This window comes from Tupaia chinensis, unplaced genomic scaffold (assembly GCF_000334495.1).
Source record: "Tupaia chinensis unplaced genomic scaffold, TupChi_1.0 Scaffold139677_1, whole genome shotgun sequence".
In the NCBI taxonomy this organism is placed as follows: Eukaryota; Metazoa; Chordata; class Mammalia; order Scandentia; family Tupaiidae; genus Tupaia; species Tupaia belangeri.
In genome coordinates, this window is record NW_006199558.1 from 490,633 (window position 1) to 515,662 (window position 25,030).

Genomic DNA, 25,030 nt, shown 5'->3' on the forward strand with positions numbered 1-25,030 from the left:
GTATTAATTCAATATTTATGAACAATTGATAAATGATAAGTCTATCTTTGATGATTCAAATGTCAATATATTGTCCCACAGTTGCCATCCAATTATCAAATTGCAGCTGTATAGCTAAATTCAAACTAATTTTTTACATGTGCTGTCACACTTTGGTGGGAAGCGTTTTTTTTTTTTTTTTAATTTAGTTCTGTGTATTGTTTAAACTGCAATGAAATATCAAATGTACAGATGAGTACAGAGAATCCATTTTTAAAATTTATTACCCATTATGCAATTTTAACAAATATTACCATTTGACCATATTTATTTTAGTATTCTTTGCATAAAATGAAAGAGATAAACAAGATGTCTTACCATATTTCTTTCTGATCTGATCTCTTTTCCTGTCTACCAGAACAAACTACTCTTAAGTAGATGTAAAACTTTTGTCTAACAGTACAAACTACTCTTAAGTAGATGTAAAACTTTTTGTGCCGTTTTCATTATTTTATTTTATACACACACACACACACACACACATTCATATATACACATACACAAATTAATATATTATTTTATGTGGTCTTAAAATTAAAAAAAGGATCATATTCCATGTATCATTTTATAACTGATCGCCAATATTGCTGATGAAATATTTCTGTATGACTTTTTATTTTGGAGAGATTTTTTGCTATATGGTACATGTATGCGCCAAAGAGACAGAGACAGAAAGACAGAAATGAGAATCATCCTCCAGAGGAGGTGGCCATGCCGCAATCCCTTCTCCTTTATTCTCCTCTCGTGATCTTGGGTATGCATGCACACATGTCCAGCATGAATTTTAAGCTGCCAGGTCCAGAACTCAAACCGTGGTCGACTATGTAACCAGCAATGTAACCATTATGACATCTGATGGTCTAAATTTTTTATGTAAGTACAGTCTATTTATTTTAACTGCTATGTAAAATTCCATATATTAATTACTCCAATTTATTTAATTTCTTCCAGTTTGGGTTATTTGATGTTTTTGCTATGAAAACAATGCCTCTATGGTCAACCTTATATATTTCTGCTGGTACTTTTATTTAAGATAAATATCTAGAAGGGACATTTCTGTGCATCACTGTAGAAATAGCTTAAAACTGTACTAAAATTGTTCATTTTTTTCCTCTAAGAGATTCAAATTTACACATCTACCAGCAGTATATAAGAATCATTCTAAACACTCACAAACATTTATAATTACCAGATTTAAAATTTTTGTTTGACTTGGGAGTATGGAGGCTAGCCATCTTGTCTTTTTTTTTTTTAAAAGCATTTATTTCTTTCATTAGAGAGAGAGACACACACAGAGATAAGGGAGAGAGACAGAGACCTCTGTCATGGTCTTGTTACTCCATAATCCTCCCACAGCCTCCCAGTGAGCCAGAATCAGAGGAACATATGTGAGTGAGTCCAACATGTTCAGATTGACACAGGTTTTTGCTGTTGATTTGTGATTTTTTTTCCTTTTGTCATTAGATTTAAATAAATTAAAAATACTTTGGACTCATATGTGATCATTATTGCTAAGTAAGAGTGGAAATAACATATTCTTAATGATTTCAGACTTCTTTAGCTTATAAAACTGGGAAATATTTTTGCAATATTTCTCATCTAATTTATAAATGGGTGACTATTTCTCCCTCTAAATCTTTAAAATTCAGAACTTCATCCTTAATTTAATTGTCACTAGTGAGTGCCATCTTAGCAAATATGCTTGTTCAATAGAAAATTCATCATCTTGTGTTTTTTTCTTGTCAATATAAAAGTCTTAATAAAATGAATATAATTTCACGAAGTATAGCACTCACCATTGCATGATTTCGTTTCTAAGGTCTGCTCTGGGCATAGATGTTGATTCTCTAGTTCTTGTATTATCACTGCTCGGGATCTGACCTGTATTCCACCAAAGCCTAGATCCTCACTGTTCACACAGGTCAGCTGACAGAGGCTCCACGAAGACCAGTCCTTCAGATAACAGTCTCCTGCAAAACACAACTTTGTAGTTATAGCCTTATCTGCAGAGAACTAGCTAGTCAGATGGTCAGTTCAATTCAAATCCCAGTGGGCAATGTTTGTAGGTATGCTAGTCATATACAATATTCATAAGACTTTAAATAATATTTTCAAGACTGTATGTAATGGTATAAGTTTGTATGGATTTTTTTTTTTGAGTGGCTGTTACTAGGTTATGTGCTGCTTAATAACATCAAATGTAAACTAGGTTGTCAGGAAAATCATGACAGATTTTTGCACAGAAAAACAGAAAAAATTGTTACAATGTTCCCAACAACCTAATATGTCTTGAAGGGGCTTGTCTACTATGACACACCTCTTCTTAAGAGGCAATAAATATTTTCTTAAAACCAACTATCCTTTTTGCCATATCTTCAAGGGATTCATTAAAATTATAAGTATAAACAGCCCTTATATTCTAGGTATTCATAATTTCAAAAGAGTTGAAGTCCACAGTGGGCAAGCTAGTATTTGTGTTTTATTTCTATATCTTTCCAGAGGAATGGGGCTGAGACAACTGAGCAATGACAGGAGGAAAATAATCCTTGCTATTTCCTCTGATTTACATCTTCAATCGAATTCCTCCTTTTCTCCAATTATTTATTGAGGAATAATGTACATGCAAAAATGATTATATATCATAAATGTACATACAGCTCAATTTTCCCAATGTAATTACATATTCACATCATCAACTCTCAAATCAAGGGACAGAACATTCCAAGAATCTCAGAAACCCCTCTCCTGTTATAAGAAGTTATTCCATTTGTAATCATTTGTTGTGTTTGGCTCCTTGCACTCTGATGTTTTTGAGATCTATCATATGTTTATGTGGTTCTAGTTTGTTCACTCTTACTGTGGCAGTTTATTCCCCTATATGAATATACTATAATTTAAATATCCATTTTAATATTGATGAGCATGTGGGGAGTTACATATTTTTCCTACTATGAATAATGCTAAGTGAACATTTTAGTACAAGTCATTTGATGAACTTTTGTGTTTCCATTGGGTATATACCTAGAAGTAGAATTGCTGCGCCACACTGTATCCATGAGTTTAACCTCTTCACCCTCTCTGAGAACAGGGAAGATTTAGTATCTTATACCTTTCCTATATTCCCTCCCATTCTTCCAGACTGACTTCTTGGTAATATTGCTTAAAGTATAGGTTAATTATGATAGACACAAGTCTATAAGGGATTCTTATCATTTTAATTATTTCAGCCATATCAAATGAATAATTCATATTGCCCATATTATGCTGAAGATGACTAATATCAGCACAAAGTTGCCTGAAGATCTGATTAATGGAAAAACTTCTTATGCCATGATTAAGAAATACTGGCAAGGCATGAATTATTGACTAATAGATACATGTATATAGTAAAGTGGAGTGATTTTTGTGACCTTTTTAAAGCATATAATTAGTATACCTTACTAAGGAAAAAGAAACTAAGTAGAATTTTAAGTAGTCTAAGAAAGTTATAGAAACACTCTCATGTTTTAGGAAATAACACTTCTGGTTCCTGGTTTTTAATTATCTAGGAAAAAACTACTAAAATTAAAATTAAAAAATTCCTATTGATATGAATGTAGTATAAATTGTAATGGCTGCAAACTACCAGAGACTAAAGAATACCTTTTTGTTGTAGGTTTTAACTATGTGCTTATCTTCATTGCATTTTGCAATGAAGCTAGTAAATCTTTCAGTGACCATTTGTGAGTTATATAATATCACCCCCAAATAATCCATGTCAGTCCTCAAAGATTTAATAACAAAAAAAGAGAGTGAGGCATTCTCCTATACTAAACATACATTTGTATTTTGACCATGAAAACCATTGTAATGATAATAAAGTTACACTATACCTGCCCAATATAAGATAATTAAATACACAAAGCGCACTTCCTCATTCAGTATTCTACTCTTTAATGCTTATTAGTTGCCATATTGCTAGCTTTCAAACCCATCATTAGCAAAAATTAGCAAGAGAGGAGCCAAAATGAATAGAGTGTAATTTTTAAGGAAAGAGTAATCTCCTCCTGGATTTGTAATTACTTTTGATTATTATGTTTGTCCTATTTTAGGTTGTGATGAGATTCTGTAGTTTTCCTTCACATCATTTACCACAAACTATAATTTTATGTCTCTTTATATCACTGCTAGATCAACAAATGTCTCTTTTATTAGAAGGTAAGAGCTGTGAGTAGGGGGTCTGTTGGTCGCCCACTGTACCTCCAACGTCAAGTCCAGTGCCTGGCCTATAATTACACTTGAGAAATAAAAGCCAGTTACAAGGTGACTGTGCTGCAGTAAGGAGAATGAAAACCTAAGGGAAGATTCCAAGTCAAGAATACACTGCTGCCAGTCAAAGATGCCTATTCTGCTCAGTGTTGTGGTTGTCACAGTGATTCCATTGTTGATGTTGGACATTGCTTTTCAGAATAGGCGTGCCTTCTAACTTTTAGACTTGTTTACTTTTTGATGACTATATGTCCATTCAACATATCAAAGTCCAAAGGTTCAGTCCTCTGGACTTGGCTTTACAGAGTATCACCTTTTATTTCAGTACCACTGTCCCATCCTTAATCACTTAAAAACATTTTTAATGTACAATACGGTATTGTTAACTACAGGCTCAGTGTTGGACACCATATCTCTAGGACTCATTCATCTTGCATAACTGAAATGTCATACTCATTGAATAGCAGTGGCTATTTAAATTTTTTGTCTTTTAAAAAATCTTAATTTCTTAATCTGAAGAAGGTGTGCAAAAATCATTGCTACAGATGAATATCATCAAAGACTAGCATATAGTTCAAAGTATCAGAGGTTATTTTATTTATGACTAGTTCAATTTTATTCAGCTAATTATTTTTACATTTTTAAAAGTATTTTGTTTTATGTATTATTATTTTGTAATTTGACAAGAGAGAGACAGAGAGAAAGAGAAAGGGAAAGTGAGAAAGCAAGCCTCCAGTCCTGAGATTTGAACTGCACCATGTGGAAGACCAGTGCTTTTAATCACCATGCCATCTGCCAGCCTCTCATTCAATTTATTTTAATAAAAAAATTATAGACTATTACTATAGTCATTTCAAATAATTCATTTATTAAATAATAAATGTTAGTGAATCAATAGATGAGTAATTCATCCTTTAGTTTTCAAACTTTTAGGTTCAATTCCAGGTTTTTTAATTTTTGAAAATAGATAATTTATTCACTTTTAAAATTTTTCTTAAATCATATCCTTTAGACAGAAAATGTTTTATGCCCATTTTGGGGCTAAGTCCTTATTTTTAATTTTTAGTTCTTCTTCAAAAAAACATGTTTCTTAAACAGATATGTATTTTTTCTTACCATAATTACAAGAAAATTTGAAGAATAAAAATATACCACTGGGGGGGGGGTTAAAGATGGGTTCACTTGTAGTCTTCTTCATGAACTGTAGCTCCTATATCTTACTGAAATGGATTTCAATTTTTTGCATCAAGAACAAATTCCTAAGTATTAGCTTATCACTATATATCAAGTATTTCTATAGTATCAGAACTACACCATAACTTTCTGTATTTTACTGCATGTACTCCTTGTATCCAACACTGAAAATAGTATTTAATATTTTCTTCCATAATATTGTCTTGACTCCCAGCTGTATGTAATTTGATTTTTTAAATTTCTTAATGCTTTATTAATTCTCTATTTTTTTAAACATTTTTGTTTCGACTACAGTACATATCCTACAGACTTATTGTTGACTACTCAAGACCCAGAATAAACTTTTAGTATATGGACTTCTTAAATATTTCTTTAGCCATATGTGTTTAAATATTACAGTTCACTCATTCTCTCTTCTGTCCTTCTAGAAATCCCATGGATATTATATTCAATCCCTCTTTTCTCAACTTTAATTTCATATTTTTTCTGTTGTGCATAGGCATAAGCTCATAACTACCATTCTCTACAGATATGAAAACTTCAGAGAGCTGCCCAGAGAGGCCACATGGGAGAATTCACCTCTCCCTGGAAGTTATGAAGCAGTGCCCCCGATCCTTCTTTACCACAGATAAGGGTCTAACTGTTGGCATAAATATTACTGCATAAGAAGTCTGCTGACATTTCTTAATTTATATTGAATATATAAATACAGATATATATCTATAAATATATATAGATATATATATTCCATTTATATATATCCCATATGTATCTATCTATGTATTCAATTCCTTCTCTTTTTAAAATCTTTTTCCATTTATGCACTGTACATCTTTACAGCACAAAAAATTAATTTTTCTACCTTCAATACACTGCATATTGGTCCAGATATTATCATATGCATTATTATAAGCAGAAAGTTTTCCACTTTTGTATCTGTTAAATGTTTTTTTACCACCTTGATTCCCTCCCCCACCCCATTGCCTATCCTTCTCCTGCACTGTCTTTAGTTTGCTATTATTATTATTATTTGTTTTAAATGTCAAGAAAAGCAGTTTTAGCTTTAATGAATCAAAACTTTAAAAAGTTAAGAAAATTTGCCTCAGACTTAAAATCAGGAAACAGGTTAGAATTCTGTCCAAACAGTAGGTAGATACTAAAAACTCAAAATATAGACATGGACAGAGCTAAAATCTAGTAACAAGTACACTATAGATTTCCTCTGAAACATTTATTTTTTTTTTTGTCTCTAGTCCCCCTTTTACCAAAGAGAAGCATAAATTAAATTATTTGCAAAAAAATTTCAGTCTCAATTTGATCTGTTATTTGCACAAATCCCAATAAGAAGAATAATTGATTATGTTGGCTTTGCTGGAACCTTTCATATGAAACTTCAGAGTAGAGCTTTATAAAGCCTCCCAAGGCTTCTGAGCCAAGTCAGGAATTCACCTTCGTTTTTTAGTTTATTTCTTTTTTTCTTTCATGAATGATAGACACTAAGAGACCTGATATTACAATTTACTCCCAGCCCCAGCCAGCCCTGGATCATGGATGCAATCATGCCTGGCATATTCAGGACACAAGCTGGAATATTCCCAAGTGGGTCAACCTTGCCAAGTATTATGCTTTACTGCTGCACCACCATCCGGCCCCTGAAATCCCTCTGTACTGTGGCCCTAGGAAGAAATCGCCAAATACAAATTCTATTTTGCTGTTGATACCTGGACAGGGCTGGGTGCAGGTTTCCTCCAGAATCATTTTTTTATTACCATCTATAATGGGTTCAATGTCAGCACAGAATTCTTCATCTACCACTTTGCTGAAATCATCAGCCGATCCATCACTCACTACACAAGAAATGTTTCTTGTTCTCATCCCTTCTCCACATTGGGCCTCCTGGAATGGAAGAAAATATAACTAATTAGAAAAAGAAAAACAATTCATTAGAGAGCTCATCACTTATAGTCATCTCTGCACCATCAATTTTGATTTATGAATAGTTGTGGAAGCATTTGAAACCCTAGGGAAGAAGTCCTATAGGGCACTGGTTATAAACATACACTGAACAATTTATTTTTTATCTAAAGACAGGCAAATAAATTTTCATTAAAATGAATCAGTCTCCAAATTATTTAAAAGAACAGGACAGGGAGCGTTTGTTATCAAAACAAATTAAATGGTTATAAAACGCCAAGGCACCTAAAATCTTTATGAGGAAACCTGCCATTTGTAAGCTCTGAACATTATTTCTGAAACCAAGTCACTTCAGGTAAAGAATACACAGTCTATACTACTTGATTTGATACCTGCACTTGGCATGGAGACCATTGGCCATATTGCCACCGATAACAGGGCTTCACTGGGCAAGGTTTAGACTGGTCCATCAGGGAAGGGCATGGTCTTCCATCACCCTGAAAGGGCTGGGTCACTGTTCGTCTTCGGATCATTTTTCCTTTAAGGATACAAAATGAAGCAATTTCAATTATAAAGTGATGCTACAGATGTGGAAACATCTATCTTATTGGGGGAAGGAATGATAGATATGTCTTCTGAGGTGATTCCAGAAACAAGTATGGCTCAGATATTTTGGATAGAAAGACACCCAATTGAACTTTTCTGAATATTATCTGATAGGGCTTAAAGCAAGAGGGACATTTTATCTCATATTCCTTGACTATTAGCTTAATGCTAATTATGGTACAAACCTGTGAGACCACATGTTTGAGAACATTCTGACCAAGGAGACCAGTCAGAAAGCTGACAGTTCACAGGGCATTCCACCACGCAGGATGTATTCATCTGCCAGTTCTTTTCCAGACCAAGCTGAAAGAATAACAGGGAAACATGACCAAGATACATTGTCAAAGCAGGGAGGAGACAAGAAAGAAGACAGAGGAATAGAAAAGAAAAAAGAATAGAATAAAATAAGGGAGAACAAGCAAGCTACATAAGAGAATAAAAAAAAAATCTGTTTATTCTAAGGACAAATACTGAAATTGTCAAAACCATAAAGCCGATTCCAGGAGAGTGCACGTACTCTCCAGCAAAAATTTTTAAAAAAAGAGGAATATTTAAGAGCTTGTTATAAGAATACGTATTTTTTATTGCCAGTTCTTGGAATTTTCAAGACCTTTTTTTATTTCCTCATGGCAGTAGTTTATATTTTCTAATTTATGGAGCAGGAGAAAAGGACAAAAGAAAAATTCTCAGAAACATTATGTTGTGTTTAAGCATTGCTCTTAGCGCTAAGTTATCCACTGAGGGAGGATCAGATCAATGCTTTGTCTGTTACATGCCTCTGCAGGTGCTCCCATTAGATTCTACACCAGTAAAATGTATTTCTTAGAGTTGAAAGGTATAAAAATTTTACCATATCACTTAATTAAAACCTCATAAATTGTCTCAAAAGTCATGGAAGGTTGGAGATAGAAATCCTGAGGTGGTATGATGAAAATAATGTGTTATATAAGGAAAATAATAGACTCAAGGAAAGAGGGTTTGAATCACAGAATTCGACTTTTGCTGACTTACTTATTTCCCTGGAGAGTTAAAGAGGCTGTGTTTACAGACACTCTGGGAAGCCATAATTACACCTATGTTTTATTTTTTCCCTTACATTTACTATACCTCTCTTTTAATTTTTGTCTCTCTCTTTCTCATCTCACTCAATGGATGTGCCTAAGTAAATTAAAATAAATATCTTCAGGAATCAACGAATAGAAAAGGAGAAACCATTAACTAGGTATTGGGTACATAAATGTCTGAAAAACCCCAAAGATAAAAGTACTACAAAAGTGCTAGGTGGCTTTAACTCTAATTTCCCTCTTTGTTGGGTAGTAATGCCAGCTTCCTTTGTGGTTGATAGAAAAGCAGCGAGAGGTACCTACTGCTGTTGCACTGAATGCAGGGTTTGCACGGACATTGCAGGTAGGCAATCGTTCACTGTTTAAAAATATAGCCCAGTTTTTCTTAGAGCTATTGTTTAATCCTACTGTTTAATCCTGATGGATAAAACAGGATATGAGCTATCTAATCCAATTATCACAGAAAGTAGCATCTTTCTCCCCAAAGAGTTTTTGCTAAAAAGTTAGGATTTGAATCTCTGAGCTTCATTGTAGTATTCAAATAGTATAACTTTTGCCCATAGAGTAAGCTTATCTAGGTTCCCAGCTAATTATAATTAGTTACTTTTCAATTTCTTACTTTTTAATCTAAGAGATCAAGGGCCTTATTTATGCTTTTGTCCTTTATATGAAATAGCTTCAAAATGTTCACATATGATGTGGGTTCAGCTTTCAAAAAACTCTCAGAGTTTTTCATTTTATATTTCAGTCCAACCCACAAGAACATTTATGTATGCATTTGTACAAAAACAAAAAAAAAACATATTTATCAACTAAGAGTAGGCCACGGAATGCTCTTCAGTGAGTATATGACTATAATAATCTTCATTGATGATGATGCTATCTTTATAATAGCTATATCACTTCAACGTTATTAGTTTCAAAACCAAAATGGCTCTGGTGTGAAATTTCTAATTATTTAAATCTAAGGTATGAATAGACTAGGTTATGCTATGAGATTATAGCAGGAGGCTTTTACTAACTAAAAAAGGCGGTATTTTCAGCACATCTGGAGGTTCTGCTTCCATGGATAGAGATGGAATGAAATTTATTTCTACATGATGAAGATATTAAATGGGTTAAATAAGTTAGGTCTACATGATGAAGATATTAAATGGGTTAAAATGTTTCCATCTAGAGTTTTTCCCTTAGAAGTTAGAACAATTTACTGTGAGCTTATAATAGCCCTCAGGATGTGTGGACCGAAGTCATGGTGACCATGTCTACTGAACTCGGATGAGGTTACAAACTCCTCTGCATCTATTCTAGATCTCTGGCATCTCCTGCTTATCTTGGTTTGTGTTTGACCCAGTGGACTTCAGATGCACCGGGTGTCTGAACTTGTCAGAAATGTAAGTACTTTCTTGGAATGGAAATCAGATTAAAAAAATGGATTATAACATGAAGCTTCATGAAAACTAAGAAAGGTCAACAGCTATGTTTCCTCACATTTCTAAAGGTCATTTCTAGAAATGATGACATTACTTTTATCAATTAGAGAATTACCAGTTACAGTTCTCTGTAACTATAAGATGATAATAGCAGGCTCTATTCTTCTGTTTGAATTTCAAGCTCTCTCTTATTCAGATCTGAATACTTAGACTTTGTCACAGCTGGGTACTAGATCTTAATATCAAAATGTGTTACTTAACCAGTTTCGATCAATGTTTAGCAACAGAGAGAATAAATGGTGGACCTTGGCAGGTGTCCCAGGCACTACACAAAAATCATGTCAAATTACAAAAGATGATGAGTTGTCTGATTAAGATTTATTGCCTTTATTCACCTTGATTATTCATTGTTCCCCAAGTGATTCTTTCAGAATAAGCTAATTAGCATAACTTTGGATTCTACATAGAACAAATACAGGAAATTATATAAGTAGCTTGGACACTATTTCTTTTCAAGAGTGTATTTAACAGCCTGCAAACAGCAGAAAAACATCTGCTGGCAATGAGCTCCATGGAGCACAGGTCACCTGGCTCAGCATGAATGGAAATTATTAGAGAAGAATTTACCCACAAAGATATAACACAGCATTTACCCACCTCCTCACAGTATTTCAGGTCAACTGACTTGCCATCACTTCGAACACAATCCAGCATCCTTGTTTTAATGCCATTTCCACAAACTGCCTTCTCACTCAGCTGACATGTACTCCAGTCTGCAAGGAAGGGAGCCCATCAGGACAGAAGGCTACATATGAAACAGATTTCAAATGAAACTCTGATGACCTGAATCCCATATTTAATTCACAATTGCTCCCTAAGCCTCACGATCAATCATCCCACATGCAGAGCATATGGGTCCATCTTTGAACAAATCAGAAGTCAAATGGAATTGCTGGGGTTGCACATAACTACAGGGATTATTCTCGAAGGCAGATGTCTACTTGACAATCTTGATAGCTAGCCGTTTGGTGACATTGTAAAAACAGCTTTGGCTTACAGATTGATGTCATTTAATATTTCTTCTTAATAAAAGTGGAATTAAAAATTTCAGCTTTATTTTTCTCATACCAAAGTAATCATACTTTTAATGAATGATATTTTGTATCATTATATTTAAATAAAACTCCTTATTTTACTAATTTCCTATATTCTGAATGCTTCAAAAACATACTTATTTCCAAAACACTTTAACCATACTTACTTAATTTTCTTATTATTTTATGTCTTTTGCAAAGTAATTCTTTTTTATTTTAAGACGTTTTTGTCTTACGGTGTATGGGTGTATGTACTCTGTGACCAGTGTGATCCACCAAAGCTGGGTCTGGGACTCAAACTGTGGTCAATCATATGGAAGTCCAGTGCCCCAACCACCACGCCATCTGTCAGCCCTTAATTCTTTCATATTTAACTCCAGGATAACATAGCATGTCCCAGAGAAAGAGAGACAGAGACAGTAAAAGGCAAAGTGAGAAATCACCCCCCTGGGGGTATGGCAACACTGCCATTCCTTCTCTGCCCTTCTCCTCCTGGGATCTTGGACACGTACACACATGCCACCAGCATCATTTTCAGGCCACTGGGTCTCAGACTTGAACCACTGTCGGCCATGTAGGAGTCCAGGGACAGAACCACTACACCATCTGCTGGCTCTGCAAAATAATTCTTTCATCTTTTTTTAGTTTTTGCCATAGGGCATGTGCACTTGCTGGAGAAAGACAGAGAGAGAGAGAAAAAGTGAGAAATCACCCCCTAGGGGGATGGCCATAACACAATTCTTTCTCTTCCATTCTCCTCTTAGAATTTTGGGCACGCATGTACATATGTTCCTCCAGCTGCTGGGTCTGGGACTTGAACCATGGTCAACCATATGAAAGACCAACACCCTCACCACCATGCCACCTTCTGGCCCCTGATTTTTTCACCTTTTACTCCAGGATAATATAGCATGTCCCAGAGAACTTTGATTTATTTTCATCATCAAAGTAAACGGAAGAGAAAAACCAAGAGAAACAAAAAGCCAATATGACTGTAAAATGTCATTATACAAATTCCTAAACTTGTTTTAGCATTAAAATTACTTGAGAAAAATTCCAAAATAGACTTTGATGTTGTCCCATGTCATATGAACCAATGAAATACATATTTTTTCCTAGAGGATGTATATTAATTATATTAAGTAAAGTTGTAGGGAACAATGAAGCCTGTTTTCCTGAAAAAATAATCATTCATTTTTCTCTATCTATACCTTTCTTAAAAAGAATTATTTTATTTAACTTCATTTATTTATTTTATCGTGACCAGATAGGGACAGAGCAAGAGCAAGAACCAGAGTGAGAGTGAAAGAGAGAGAGAGAAAGTGAAAAAGCAAGGTACCAGATCCAGGACTCGAACCATGGTCAGTCATGTGGATGTCCAGAGCCCTTAACTACCACATCACCTACCAGCTTCCTCTAACTACACCTTTTATAATATCGTTGTTTCAGTTTTGACAAGTTTAAGATTGATGACATTTTTATCAAACTAATCAAGCTTATGAACTGCCCATACATCTAAATAATTTTCATCCCAATATGTTATGGTGCTTAAATATATCCTGAAAAAGTAAGACATCTTTCAGTAAATATAATTACTGGGGTAAAACTATTTTTATTTTTATCTTCCCAAAGTGGAAGGATGCCTTAAATAATATCACTTGGAATATTTAGAACCTACTTTAAAAGCTAATGTCTGTGTGATGTTTTTATTCTTTATATCTTGATGTTTTCTAATAAATAAAAAAGATAAATATTTTTATAATTTAATAAGTAGTTCCAGAAGAGTAAATAGCATGTTCAACAGTCACACAGAGATGAACTATGCTGACAGGAATGTTTCAGAGCCAACAGGCATGGGATTTAACTCTGTGATCACATACCTGTTACATTATAATCATAGTGGTAGCAGTTTTTATTCAGGTTACAGGGTTCCTTCTCAACAGTATCAGGGCAGGATCTTCCTTCATCAGCAGGTTGTCTGATGGGATCAGCTGACCTTTGCCGGAAATTGCTTTGATTGCAAGGCTTACAAAGAACAACATAATGCCTCAGAAAGGTGAATTTTCAGCCACACAAAAGCTATATATTGGGGAGAACACTGGTGCAGAAATTAGAACACCTGGGTCACTGGCTAACTTGAATAAATTACTTAACTCCATTATGCCTCAGTTTTTCCATGTATAAAACGAGGTTTTCAGTGAGATTCATATACTCCATTCATTAATAATTAAAAGAAGCATCAGGTGCTATGCTATGTATCAAGTCCTAATACACATATCCCCTCACACCTATGCAAACGCATATGTCCATGCTTACAGATGCACACATAGAATATAATAGTTTCTTGGACCTGAAAACCTATTAAAGGGCAACTTGAATCCTCTAGGTGTTATGGACTCATGTTTTCCTAATGAGTATACACACATGCACACAAACACAATTTAGCATCTAAAAAGATTGGCTTGCCATTCTCCTACTGGTTCATTCTCCTGAGAACATTTGGTTTCTAAGAACAGAAAGTAGCCAGGGACGAGCTTTTTTAGGCCTAAAATAATTGCTTTCTCCTCCTCTGCTCCTGATGTACTTTGGTCTCATCACTGGAATAACACACATTGTCCTCATATAATGTGAGTTATGTAAAGGTCTTCTCCCTCCCTACAGAGTGAGTGTGCTGAGAGAATTATATGAATAATATGTTTTATATATCTGTGTTCTTGCTCCTAACAGTTCCTGGAAGACAGTAAATGCTGATTAGGGTTTGTTTAATGAAGGCCTGAGTGAGGTCACAAGATGAATTAAAGGTAAAATATAAAGCTCAACATGCATAGTACTTCACTAGCTGAACTTTATTCTCATCCTAAGCATGTCTCCTGGCAAACTTTCAGGATCACAGAGTTGTTTCATGAACTCTCTTTTATACCTGGTCAAGGCTGAATGAGTGATTGTCCTTTGTCATTTAAAAAAGAAACCAAATGAACAACGTTCCAGATTAGTACTCTTATTATTAGAATCCCCATCAAATGGAGATGATGTTTAAAGTTCCTTACTTTACAAAAAGAAATACTCTTTGCAACACAATCTGTGACAATAAGAACCTCAAAACTGTAAGCATAGACACTAGAATGTAGTGCAACTATTTATTTATTTATTTATTTATTGGAGCGGTTTTTGCTATAGGGCATGTGCGCTTGCCAGATAGGCAGAGAGAGACAGAGAGACAGAAAGCAAGAAATCACTCTCCAGGGGGGATAGCCACACTGCAATCCCTTCTCCTCCATTCTCCTCTCGGGATCTTGGGCACACATGCATACACGCCTGGCATGAATTTTAAGCCACTGGGTCCAGGATGCAAACTGCGGTCGACTACACGGGAGTCCAGCGACATAGTCATTACGCTAACTGCTGGTCCCTGTAGCACAACTATTTGAGGTAACTTTGAATCTGATGCTGTGAAATTAGAATAAAGCATCATTTGCATACTGTTGTGAAAGAGTTAATTCTTTATTATAATTTAACCTGTATTCAAGTCAACTGACAGCCCTGTGTTGCTTTTGTTGTATCAGTTGGTTGCCAATCAGCATCTTTAATAATGTTAACACTGGGATGGAAAATCAATTTCTCCTTGGAAAACCTGCACCGTAAGCTCTTCTTTGAAATGGCCCAGTATTGTATTTCAACAAATTAATTCCACATTAGATGTATTTTTTCATACTTTTAATGCCGTTTTTAAAGTGTACAGCTTTACAAAGGTACCCAAGGGTAAAGCCAAATTTCCTCCCTGTGCAGCCAGTTCTGTTCAAATGAGTCTCTTCCCAGAGTTCTGTGGAAGAGCCCCTACTGGCTGTCGAACTCTGAAAGCTTTGTGTGATTTCAAACTCTCAGCCGGCTATCCAGGTCCAAAGAGATAGCAGTGTGTGGAAAGAGATCCGTTGTTGCACAGCTTTCTTCTTTCTCCTCATTCTCCTACCCGGGACCATTTACATTTTAGTGTTAATATTCCTAGTGCAATACTCCCCACTGAGTGAAAGATGATTCCTACCATTTAAATAAAATGATTTCGTCACAAAGCAATGGATGAAAATAGCCTGACACCATTCAAGTGCCTTTACTAGAGCTTCATTCCTTTTCCCTTTCACCTAGAGGGAATCATTATCACCACTGAGGTTTTTAGCATGCTGTATATTTATAAGGCAAACTGTGGGAAGGCATTTTGTGCTGGGTTAAGAGGAAGGATTGAGAAGAACATGAAGCTTACAAAGGTTGAGCTGTTCAAGCGTGAGGAAATACTACTGACTTTAGATGGCCCAGTCATTGAAGGAAGTAGCCAAGAAAATCCACCTTGCTTTGGTAAATACAGCACACAATTAACGAAGTTACTACATTTCCTCAGTCATAACTTTAAAGCTTTAGTGGTAAGGAGTCAGACAAATACTATATTAATAAAATGGTTAATCATCTCACCAAAGCACATGGAGTCCAAGGACCCCATTCGGTTATCACACAGTCTTCAGGGCATGGTAATTTGCATTCTCTAGAGCCCAGGGGCATCTCTTCTGGGTCACAGAGATAATCCTCAACATGTTCAGAGGGGCCATCTGCTGTATTCTGCATACATCTAGAAGAGAACATAGATATCTTCTAGAGAACATATGTATCTTCTAGAAGTGAAAGAACCACATTTAGAATGATGGTCCACCCAAAAGACAGTTGGTTCTCCTTAAGATATCATCATGGGTTTGGAGAGCCAGGGTTGGAGGCAGAAAGCTTTGTGACTAATGAATAAAATTCTCCCAAAATAAAGACTTAAAAGTATCCTTGCCTCCCCAGATATTTGTAGTGCTTCTGCATGATTGAAAAGGACATAGTTGCATGTATGATCATAATTTATAAAACGTGTGTCATATCAGCTTTCCTGAAAGCAGAGTGTCATTTACATTCATATATGCGACAGAAACTTGTGGTCAGAAGAGATTTATACAGAGGTTGTATTTTGCATATAATGCATTTTTTTTTCTTCTCAAGAAAAATGGTGGATTCCATAGAGAAGGTGGAGTTGATTCATACACAATGAATAATTAGGTACACTGAAATCTCTAAATGAGAGGCTTATTAAGTGTTTTTGTAGTGTTTTTAGTCATTTATTATTTTAAAGTCATCTTAGCATCCCATCTACTGCTAAATTTAAAAGAAAGTCAAAAGTGAAAAGATAATTATAATGATAATAGCAAAAATTGTCTCATTGTGGTAATTTGGATCTTCCTATATTTTAACCTGTCTTTTTATTGTTAGTTTTCTTTTCTTTTTTTCTTTCTTTCTTTTTTTTTTTTTTTTTGGAGAGGCTTTTTGCTATAGGGTGCGTGCGTTCGCCAGACAGAGAGAGACAGAAAGTGAGAAATCATCCCCCAGGGGGGATGGCCACGCTGCAATCCCTTCTCCTTCATTCTCCTCCTGGGATCTTGGGCACGCACGCGCACGCGCACGTGCCCGGCGTGAGTTTTAAACCACCAGGTCCAGGACACGAACCGCGGTCAACTGCATGGGAATCCAACGACATAGCCATTATGTTAACTGCTGGTCCCAATTAGTTTTCTTTTTAACAGAACATATTTAAACCTTGTAGTTCACTTTATTCTATTATAAGCAGTTATGAGGGTTCTTTATCATCTCTTGAGAACCTAATTCATGTGGCTAGTACCAGACTTCAATTTTACTCTAGTTAATAATCTCCATCCAGGGACTTTAATAGTAGATAAGAAAAACTTTGTACCCCATCTATAACTTGGAGAAGATCAAGCAAATTAATGGTTTAGGAGAAGAACTGCATTGCAGGAGATGCAAAGGAAGGCTTGATCTCCTAAACTTCACAAGCCCATTGCAATGTTTTAAAATGTCAGTTGAATTACCTTGCCAATTTTTCCTGGAATCCCAAGTTTTCTCAGAGATTTATGATTGGTAGGGACATTGAATCTTCACAAATATACCCTGTAGTATTATCTTACTGAAAAATGCTGCCAAATATCCTTTTTGTGTGGGATACATTCAAAGATGGAAAACCATGCCTTGGTCATGACTTAATTGGGTTTGTAGTCTGAAAAATATCCATATAAATACCTACCTCTATATTTTTACCATATTAGATAAATTCATAAAAAGCAATTACAAAAACTTATGAAGGTAGCTATTTAGGTGATTTCATTGTTGAAAGAAAGAATCAAATTATAAATCTCTGAATTTTATTTTTTCATGAAAAAGTTCTACCTTATAGCATCTTAAAAATGTTTTGTTGATAGCTTAGGGAAGACATGGGAGAGACAGAGCATTTCAAAATTCAAAAGTTGAATATGCTATTAGGAAAAGATTATACTCATGGCAGGACTCACACAATGTACAATGATTAACTCGTAAAATCGCCTATTGATTCAGAGTTCAGAACAGATGTCCGAAATTTTATTAAGAAGTTATACACATAAAATTTCATTTTTCAAGAGTTCTTTACTTCCATTAATTTTGTATTTTTGCAGGTAATATAATATATTCATTTTTAGAAAATAAAAAGAAATAAGAGTACCTATAATTTCATCATTCAGAGACAACCACTCTTAACCAACTATATTTATTGACTTACTTTTGAACAGACTATTAATTTAATATATATTTTTATTTTATAAAATAGAAGCAAACTTAATCTACTATTTGTGCCACTTAAGAAAAAAAGCATTAATACATTTTGGACATCTTACGTTTGCTAATTATTTTTTAATACACATTTTTTATGACTACATTTGAATTTCACTGCTTGAATGTGGCACTCTTGAAAAAAACCCTCTTGTTGGCATTCAGACTACATACAGGTTTTATTTATTTTGTATGAACAGGTTTTGTAATCACTCTAGAGTATAGAATAAATATTTGGATCATGTTTTGAGTGTAAACGAAAGCCTTTTTCCTTTTCAAGGAACAGAATTATACCATGAGAAAAGTTGAACTGTGTTAGAAATTTGTAGTGTAGAAAACCAAGTTGAAGCTGAAAATTAGTCCAGAGACCCATCACATGTGAGGCAATAAAAGGCACATTGTCGGCAGAGAATGCAAAGCAGCAATAAAAGTAACTAAATCTGTTTTATTTATTTATTTACTTACATTTACCATGTGCTGACAATTCTAAAAATGTCAGTGTGAAAATACCAAATTCTATGAATCTATTTCTCTCACTCACTCAATATCATTCTAAATGAGGAAGAATGAAATTGGATAAATTTAAAATGGCTTTCTTATAGACTCATCTATCCTGAAGTGTCATCCAGTATTTGCTTTTAAATAAGCTATTTCGACCTTAATTAGCAGAGGATAAGGTTAGGGTGATACACTACTCAATCAGTAACAAATAGGAACATTATTACATGAGCAGAGATCACAATCAATATTCACCCTCTCTTTTCTCTATTTGCATTAGAGTTGTTTAGTGAAAAAAATAGATTGATCTGAAAAGTTACTTTATTTAGAAATATAGGGACTATTTTCAAAGCAAAAAAAGTAACATGTATAAAGACAGTTAAAGGAGAAAGTGAACAAACAGTTTTTCCATTATAATGTTTTTTTTTTTCTAGCAAAGCAACCAACCAACCTCATCAAATTCTCTTTTTGTTTTTAATTGCCAGAGGGTAATTAAAAAACACCTGCCAATGGGATGTGATCATGTTGCAATCCCTTCTCCACTTCTCCACCCTATGTTCCCAAATGGACACGATGTATTTCAATCCACCTGAGCTGGGATTTGAACTATGCTCAGACACGGGGAATGGATCTAGTTCCCACAACCACTAGACTATGGGTCTGGCCCCCAATTTTTAATATAAGAAAAATATTTTAATAATTTGAAATGAGAATGCTAGGTGGAATACCTGTATTTTTCTTCTCTTTCTTTATGTACTAATTACTTCTCCACCCAGTCCCCATCCCTGGTTCACCTTTATTACATTTCTAAGAGAAAAATAAACTGAGAGCTCAAGTGGGCTTCTGAAAAATGAAAAATAAAATTTTTTCTTATTAAAAGGAAAGCTATATATACATTTATAGGCAAAGACTTTATGATATAAATGTTACCTTGCTCTAGTCTTACTGAAGCAAATTAAGAAATATCTTGGGGCCAGCAGTTGGCATAACATTTACATTACTGTACTTTCACCTGGCTGACCATGGTTCAAGTCCCAGACACAATGACTTGAAACTCATGCTGCATGTGTGTGCATGTGTACCCAAGATCCCAGGGGAAGAATGGAGGAGAAGGGATTGAGGCATGGCCATTCCCCCCCGGGGGGGTGATTTCTTCCTTTTTGTCTCATTGTTTGTGTCTCTCCCCCTCACCCACCATGAGTACATGTACTCTAAGGCAGAAATCTCTAAAAAATTAAATAAGAAAGAAATATCAATCTTAAATTCATGAAAAGTTAGGTTATGGGTAAGAACTTCATAACATGACCGAATAAATTCTGAATGTTTTCATGTCAGTCTTTACTGTATGCCATTGAGCAGTATTAGGAGACACCAGCATAGTTGCAAAGAGTGATAGGAAATGGGTTTGAATTCTAATTCTTCACTTTATTAAGATGAGTGTTCTTGGTATATTACTTAGTACTTCAGAATCAAATCAGTAAAATGGAGCTGACAGAACCTCACGCATTTGTTTCACAAGGTTCCAGAACCCTTAAGGAACATAGGACGGATGGTGTAAGAAAAATGTAATGAGTATCAAAGTTGTTTTGGATTTTGGGAATTCTCATGAAACTTACAGAGTGTCCCAAAGGTGAGAGATAGGTAAATGGAATTTTCAACACATTGAGGGACATATGAATGAGGGAGCAACACTGCCCCATGGGCCTTTCCAGAATGCTGGGGAATATTCTTTATCTGTATTGTCCAACATAATAGCTAGCCACATGTGGCTTCTGAGCAGCTGAAATATGGCTAATGTGACCGAGTAAAAACATTAAATTTTTTTTAAATTTTAACTTGTTGAAATTTAAATTGCAAAAGCCACATGTGGCTATTGGCCTATTGGACAGTACAGTTACAGGACAAGTGGGAGGCAATAACCAGTTGGGGGTTTCAGAGAAGGCTGTGAAGACAAGGTGAGAGTGATCGAAAGTTGGCCAGTTTTATAGAAAGAGTCCAAACAGATTATGTTTAAAAAATGCACTTAGAAATAGAGTTGACCTTTAAGAAAAAAGTTATTGGGGTTGAACATCTACACAAGTTAAGGTTTCTTTCAACATGCCACTCCTTTCCTTCAAGATATTTTGATGTAAACCTTCCCAAATCTCAAGGTCTAATCATAAAATGTGGCTTGAAGCAGATCACGTTAGTTTTCTATGAGTACAGAGTTGTCAAAGACATCTCTAGAGACAATTTATTCAGGAGACTAGGGAGGAGTGAACACTAAGTTGGTACACAAGAGCTTGGGGGGGGGAGATGGTTGTGCATCTTGCTTCTCTGTGTAATCTGGCTTGGCCTTACCTCACTTTCCGGGTTTGCACGCCCTCTCCACAGTTATCCCGCATATTCACAAAGGTCACTTTGCAGATGCTCCACGGCTCTGTCACCCATATGTACTGGTTGCAATCACTGTGGCAGGGGACCACCTCATACACCTGAAACACATGGTTCTCAGTGATCTGAAGGAATTCGAGAGTGAGTGGGAAGCTTCCCTCACTGTAACGAGTATGATTTCATTGTTAAGCTACTTTCATCGTTCTCCTTCATGGTTTATTACACAGTTTAAAACAGGAGTAGAGAGAACTCTCTTGAGAATTCTAGCAGTTAAGGGCAGGGCTTGCTGTACTGTACTTATTCTGTTGCTATGCTATGCAGGTGTAAACCTGACCCACCTGCCACACTGGACAATGGGATGTGATCATGTTGCAATCCCTTCTCCACTTCTCCACCCTATGTTCCCAAATGGACACGATGTATTTCAATCCACCTGAGCTGGGATTTGAACTATGCTCAGACACGGGGAATGGATCTAGTTCCCACAACCACTAGACTATGGGTCTGGCCCCCAATTTTTAATATAAGAAAAATATTTTAATAATTTGAAATGAGAATGCTAGGTGGAATACCTGTATTTTTCTTCTCTTTCTTTATGTACTAATTACTTCTCCACCCAGTCCCCATCCCTGGTTCACCTTTATTACATTTCTAAGAGAAAAATAAACTGAGAGCTCAAGTGGGCTTCTGAAAAATGAAAAATAAAATTTTTTCTTATTAAAAGGAAAGCTATATATACATTTATAGGCAAAGACTTTATGATATAAATGTTACCTTGCTCTAGTCTTACTGAAGCAAATTAAGAAATATCTTGGGGCCAGCAGTTGGCATAACATTTACATTACTGTACTTTCACCTGGCTGACCATGGTTCAAGTCCCAGACACAATGACTTGAAACTCATGCTGCATGTGTGTGCATGTGTACCCAAGATCCCAGGGGAAGAATGGAGGAGAAGGGATTGAGGCATGGCCATTCCCCCCCGGGGGGGTGATTTCTTCCTTTTTGTCTCATTGTTTGTGTCTCTCCCCCTCACCCACCATGAGTACATGTACTCTAAGGCAGAAATCTCTAAAAAATTAAATAAGAAAGAAATATCAATCTTAAATTCATGAAAAGTTAGGTTATGGGTAAGAACTTCATAACATGACCGAATAAATTCTGAATGTTTTCATGTCAGTCTTTACTGTATGCCATTGAGCAGTATTAGGAGACACCAGCATAGTTGCAAAGAGTGATAGGAAATGGGTTTGAATTCTAATTCTTCACTTTATTAAGATGAGTGTTCTTGGTATATTACTTAGTACTTCAGAATCAAATCAGTAAAATGGAGCTGACAGAACCTCACGCATTTGTTTCACAAGGTTCCAGAACCCTTAAGGAACATAGGACGGATGGTGTAAGAAAAATGTAATGAGTATCAAAGTTGTTTTGGATTTTGGGAATTCTCATGAAACTTACAGAGTGTCCCAAAGGTGAGAGATAGGTAAATGGAATTTTCAACACATTGAGGGACATATGAATGAGGGAGCAACACTGCCCCATGGGCCTTTCCAGAATGCTGGGGAATATTCTTTATCTGTATTGTCCAACATAATAGCTAGCCACATGTGGCTTCTGAGCAGCTGAAATATGGCTAATGTGACCGAGTAAAAACATTAAATTTTTTTTAAATTTTAACTTGTTGAAATTTAAATTGCAAAAGCCACATGTGGCTATTGGCCTATTGGACAGTACAGTTACAGGACAAGTGGGAGGCAATAACCAGTTGGGGGTTTCAGAGAAGGCTGTGAAGACAAGGTGAGAGTGATCGAAAGTTGGCCAGTTTTATAGAAAGAGTCCAAACAGATTATGTTTAAAAAATGCACTTAGAAATAGAGTTGACCTTTAAGAAAAAAGTTATTGGGGTTGAACATCTACACAAGTTAAGGTTTCTTTCAACATGCCACTCCTTTCCTTCAAGATATTTTGATGTAAACCTTCCCAAATCTCAAGGTCTAATCATAAAATGTGGCTTGAAGCAGATCACGTTAGTTTTCTATGAGTACAGAGTTGTCAAAGACATCTCTAGAGACAATTTATTCAGGAGACTAGGGAGGAGTGAACACTAAGTTGGTACACAAGAGCTTGGGGGGGGAGATGGTTGTGCATCTTGCTTCTCTGTGTAATCTGGCTTGGCCTTACCTCACTTTCCGGGTTTGCACGCCCTCTCCACAGTTATCCCGCATATTCACAAAGGTCACTTTGCAGATGCTCCACGGCTCTGTCACCCATATGTACTGGTTGCAATCACTGTGGCAGGGGACCACCTCATACACCTGAAACACATGGTTCTCAGTGATCTGAAGGAATTCGAGAGTGAGTGGGAAGCTTCCCTCACTGTAACGAGTATGATTTCATTGTTAAGCTACTTTCATCGTTCTCCTTCATGGTTTATTACACAGTTTAAAACAGGAGTAGAGAGAACTCTCTTGAGAATTCTAGCAGTTAAGGGCAGGGCTTGCTGTACTGTACTTATTCTGTTGCTATGCTATGCAGGTGTAAACCTGACCCACCTGCCACACTGGATAGATTACATAGTTTCCAGTACTGATCTTGCTGATCACACCATTATATAATTCTCTGGACATCTGCTTTGTTCAGTGTCATGTGCCTTCAATACTTAGCCCAGTGTGCTCATAAAATTAGGCATGTAATAGAATTTTGTCCAATAAATAAAGGAACATATGAATGGGTGAAAAAATGAATATATAGCTAAAGCTGTTTTACAAATAAATAGAATTTGGCCTATTTTCCAGATAATATATATGATATTGAGAATTTGCATTTTTTATATTTCATATAGGAAACTAAATTAAAAGATCAGTAATATAAAATGAAGTTAAAAGTAATTCTTAACCATTTCGGGATAGAAAACAAGCCTTGAAATTGGTCTCATTTTACAGTCACAGAAAAAGTAGTTAGGGCCACAGGAATCAAAGTAAATTGTCTGTGTGCTCTGGTGTTTATAATGGCTTTTGGCTTCATGTTTGGGATGTGGTCCTTCGTTTCAGGAATTTCAGAACTTTGAACTGATTATGCTCTTAACTCAATGGGAAGAATGAGTAAATAAAGGTAATAAATAGCCCACAATGCACTGAAACAGAGCCGACTCAACTGTTCAAGAAAAATCTTTTCAAATATTTTCATAATCTATGCCAGTCCAATTCTATTTTTTACATATGCACACACATACACACACACACACACACAAACTATATCATATGAAAGTTTTATGTAATTATTTCAGAAAATGTAGGCTTAAATAGCCCTTTGGGACCATCCTTTTGTGCCAAACTTAATAGACTAAAACCCCAAATAAAATAAGTAATGCGGACCTGAACCAAACATGATTTAAAAAATACATGCTGTTGGTTGGAGTCAGCTTTATGCAATTACTGCCTTACATGATCATAGTCACATTTGAGTGTTGTATTATAGCACTAAATATGACAGGGTAAAACACTACCCTGCAACTTGGGAGGAAAGGCAAAATCGAAGGGAAACATTCTTATTCCTAATCCTTTGATGGCTTTCATGCTAATCTCTGGCATTGGAGAAACTGCAAATTAGTTCAATGCAATCTCCACTCAACCATTTTCAGTCAGCCTGTACATTTTACCTCTCTAAAAAGCACGAAAGCGTTAATAAAAGGTGTCATTACCTTGTAAAGATTAGTGAAGTGAACCATGAGGTTTAAGAGTTCTTACCTGTGCCTGGATTAGTGTTCAACAGGAAAGACGAAAGGAGAAATAAAGGTAAGTAAAAAATGTCAGTATATTGTGAGAATAACTTAGGTTCTACATTTCAAGTATCATTATCCATGTATATAAGCCTATATATATATATATACACAT

The 25,030-nt window shown here is 35.5% G+C and overlaps 1 protein-coding gene across 2 annotated transcripts in view; it reads right to left on the reverse strand.

Moving 5' to 3' along the window:
• The window catches only part of THSD7A (thrombospondin type 1 domain containing 7A), a 491,805-nt gene that overhangs the window by 11,355 nt on the left and 455,420 nt on the right, over window positions 1–25,030 (reverse strand). For both annotated transcript variants that reach the window (XM_006162059.3, XM_006162058.3), the window contains exons 15-23: window positions 24,884–24,889; window positions 23,319–23,452; window positions 16,051–16,204; window positions 13,470–13,614; window positions 11,153–11,268; window positions 8,187–8,304; window positions 7,788–7,933; window positions 7,203–7,377; window positions 1,836–2,009 (exon numbers count right to left, since the gene is read on the reverse strand). In XM_006162059.3, coding sequence (XP_006162121.1) covers window positions 1,836–2,009; window positions 7,203–7,377; window positions 7,788–7,933; window positions 8,187–8,304; window positions 11,153–11,268; window positions 13,470–13,614; window positions 16,051–16,204; window positions 23,319–23,452; window positions 24,884–24,889 — 1,168 coding nt within the window. The remainder of the gene's footprint in view (window positions 1–1,835; window positions 2,010–7,202; window positions 7,378–7,787; window positions 7,934–8,186; window positions 8,305–11,152; window positions 11,269–13,469; window positions 13,615–16,050; window positions 16,205–23,318; window positions 23,453–24,883; window positions 24,890–25,030) is intronic.